The sequence below is a fragment of the Aplosporella prunicola genome (genome assembly GCF_010093885.1).
Source record: "Aplosporella prunicola CBS 121167 unplaced genomic scaffold K452scaffold_105, whole genome shotgun sequence".
Lineage (NCBI taxonomy): Eukaryota > Fungi > Ascomycota > Dothideomycetes > Botryosphaeriales > Aplosporellaceae > Aplosporella > Aplosporella prunicola.
Genome location: NW_022983633.1, coordinates 114 through 2,163, shown reverse-complemented (window position 1 = coordinate 2,163; position 2,050 = coordinate 114). Strand labels below are relative to the sequence as shown.

General features: G+C 45.5%; 1 protein-coding gene across 1 annotated transcript; it reads left to right on the top strand.

The window, feature by feature from the left end:
- Nucleotides 1-409: 409 nt before the first annotated feature.
- On the top strand, nt 410-1,213 carry K452DRAFT_293176 (uncharacterized protein). Its single transcript, XM_033541514.1, has one exon. The coding sequence runs from the start codon at nt 458-460 to the stop codon at nt 1,184-1,186; it is 729 nt and encodes a 242-aa protein (XP_033391203.1). The 5' UTR covers nt 410-457; the 3' UTR covers nt 1,187-1,213.
- The last annotated feature ends 837 nt before the right edge of the window (nt 1,214-2,050 follow it).

Here is a 2,050-nt window from a genome sequence, read left to right as displayed (position 1 = left end):
CTCAAAGTTTTGTTTAGACATGGCATAAGGAGTTGCTTTGTTGTGGCTTAAACGCCATGCTGTATGCCGGACTCTGAGATCAAATAATTAAAGTGCTGTTGTGGATAGTTATTTAAATTAAACCCTCCGAAGCATTGGAGTTCTCTGTGCCGACCGAAGTACTGAAACTAAATAAAGCGATAGCACGTTCTTTTTTTAAAATTTTGCAGTAAAATAAGGTTTAGATGGGAGCTATTGCTGTCGGCCTTATTTTTGCGGCAGTGCTGGCAAGTTGGCGTTCGTGGCGGAGCAGTGTGGCTGAGTCACCGCGCAGACCGGCATACCGCAACCGGTCACCGTGAAGGACGCGGAAACCAATTGAGCTTATAAAAAACCTCATCCGACGTCCAGAATTTCAACGGTGCCCTCCCAAGTTCAGGGCTCGGTCATCCTCAAGTCAACCTCACTTCATTAAAAAATGGCCTCTCCGCTTTTACGCATTCCAGCTGAACTACTATTTCTCATCATCGCCGACCTCGACTTCCCTGGCCTAACGCACCTCCGAGCCACCTGCCGCACTTTTGCATCTATTATTCCTCCACAATATTGGGATCACGAGGTCCTAGCCAGCGCAGACGACAGCTTATGGGCTGTGAAACACAACCGACTCACTTGCGCATGGTGCGAACGCATGCGACCAGCAACGCTTTTCACCGATAAACAGAAAATACGAAGTGCTAGTTCTCGCGCCTGTATTGACTGCCTCTTGCCACCAGACTACAACTGCGACTACATTGTTCCGAAAAATGCGCACAGAACATGCTTTTCGCGGGAACGGAAGCCCAAGATGGAGGAAAGGAAGAACAACATTTGCCAGTACTGTCATAATGTTTTTCCACGATGGGGGTGCCGAGATGCATTGAGGGCCGTCTGCTGCGAGTGTTTTAATGAGGACTGGGAGACAACTGATAAAAGAATAAGGGAGATTTTGACAGTGGAAAACTGTTTAAAAAAAATTGGCCCTGGGTTTTGTCACGGCCAGGGAAACGAGTATGATTCGTGGGATTTAGAGGTTCTTAGGTCTACGGATCCGGACTATTTAGGATATATGGCTTTCGGTTGCTGCAGTTATTGGTTAGGGGATGATGAGATACCGACATGGCGGGAAGAATGGAGAGGGGTCACTACTACGATAGCACGAAACTAATAATAAAATAATAATATTTAAGCTCCAAGCAATTCAAACTGTCATTTTGATGCATGTTTCTACGATTGACAATCTAGGTCAGCATCGCATTACCGCCTGCACCTATCCCGAAAAAGCTAGCTTATCGTGCAAAACTTCAAACGTCTAGATAGAATTTGGTAGTAGTACTTGAAACGGAACTCGTTATATAATTATCTGAAATTTCTTCATGTATCATAGTGGATCCCCAGACGTTGGAAGTTCAACCAAAACACTAGCTTCTTTAGATTTTGTGCAGCCGCCTCATTTCAGGTGCCGCAGGGTAGAAATCCGAAATTTGAACGGCTTGCTCTGCCAAGTTGGATTTTTAGAATGCTTCAGAGAGAAGGATGAAATACAGTAATTGCAAGGTCTTGAGTCATCACTTAATGACTTCTGTTACTATTTCTGCATTGACGAAACTTGAAAGAGTTGGAAAAATGGGCTGTCTCAAAGACGAAATGCTTCAGTGTTCTTAGGTTGGGTTAGGGTAGGTAATGCTGCGAGAAACGCATGGAGGAGGGGAAGTTGAGAAAGTATCAAGTAAAGAAGTAGAGAAGGTTGTTGATTGTAGTGTAAGCAACGAGCGACGTGCGGCGATTAATGCCGGCCGCGGCTGGCAAGCGAACGCTAGCTACATAGGGCAAACGCTAAACTAAATCAGGCAAGTGAGCTCTGCCTGCGCAACAGAAAGTCTTGCTGCACGTGGTGACTCCGAGGATTATCAAATCACGTGTTTACACGTTCTCTTTAACAGCTTGCTGCATCCAACCCACTGTTAAGGCTATAGCCTTCGATCGCTAACTTCTTCCTGTAGATACAACTGAGTTTACCGACTGGGGAACA

Excerpts from the sequence above, each read along its gene's own strand:
- K452DRAFT_293176 (XM_033541514.1), top strand. The coding sequence starts at position 458 with ATGGCCTCTCCGCTTTTACGCATTCCAGCTGAACTACTATTTCTCATC.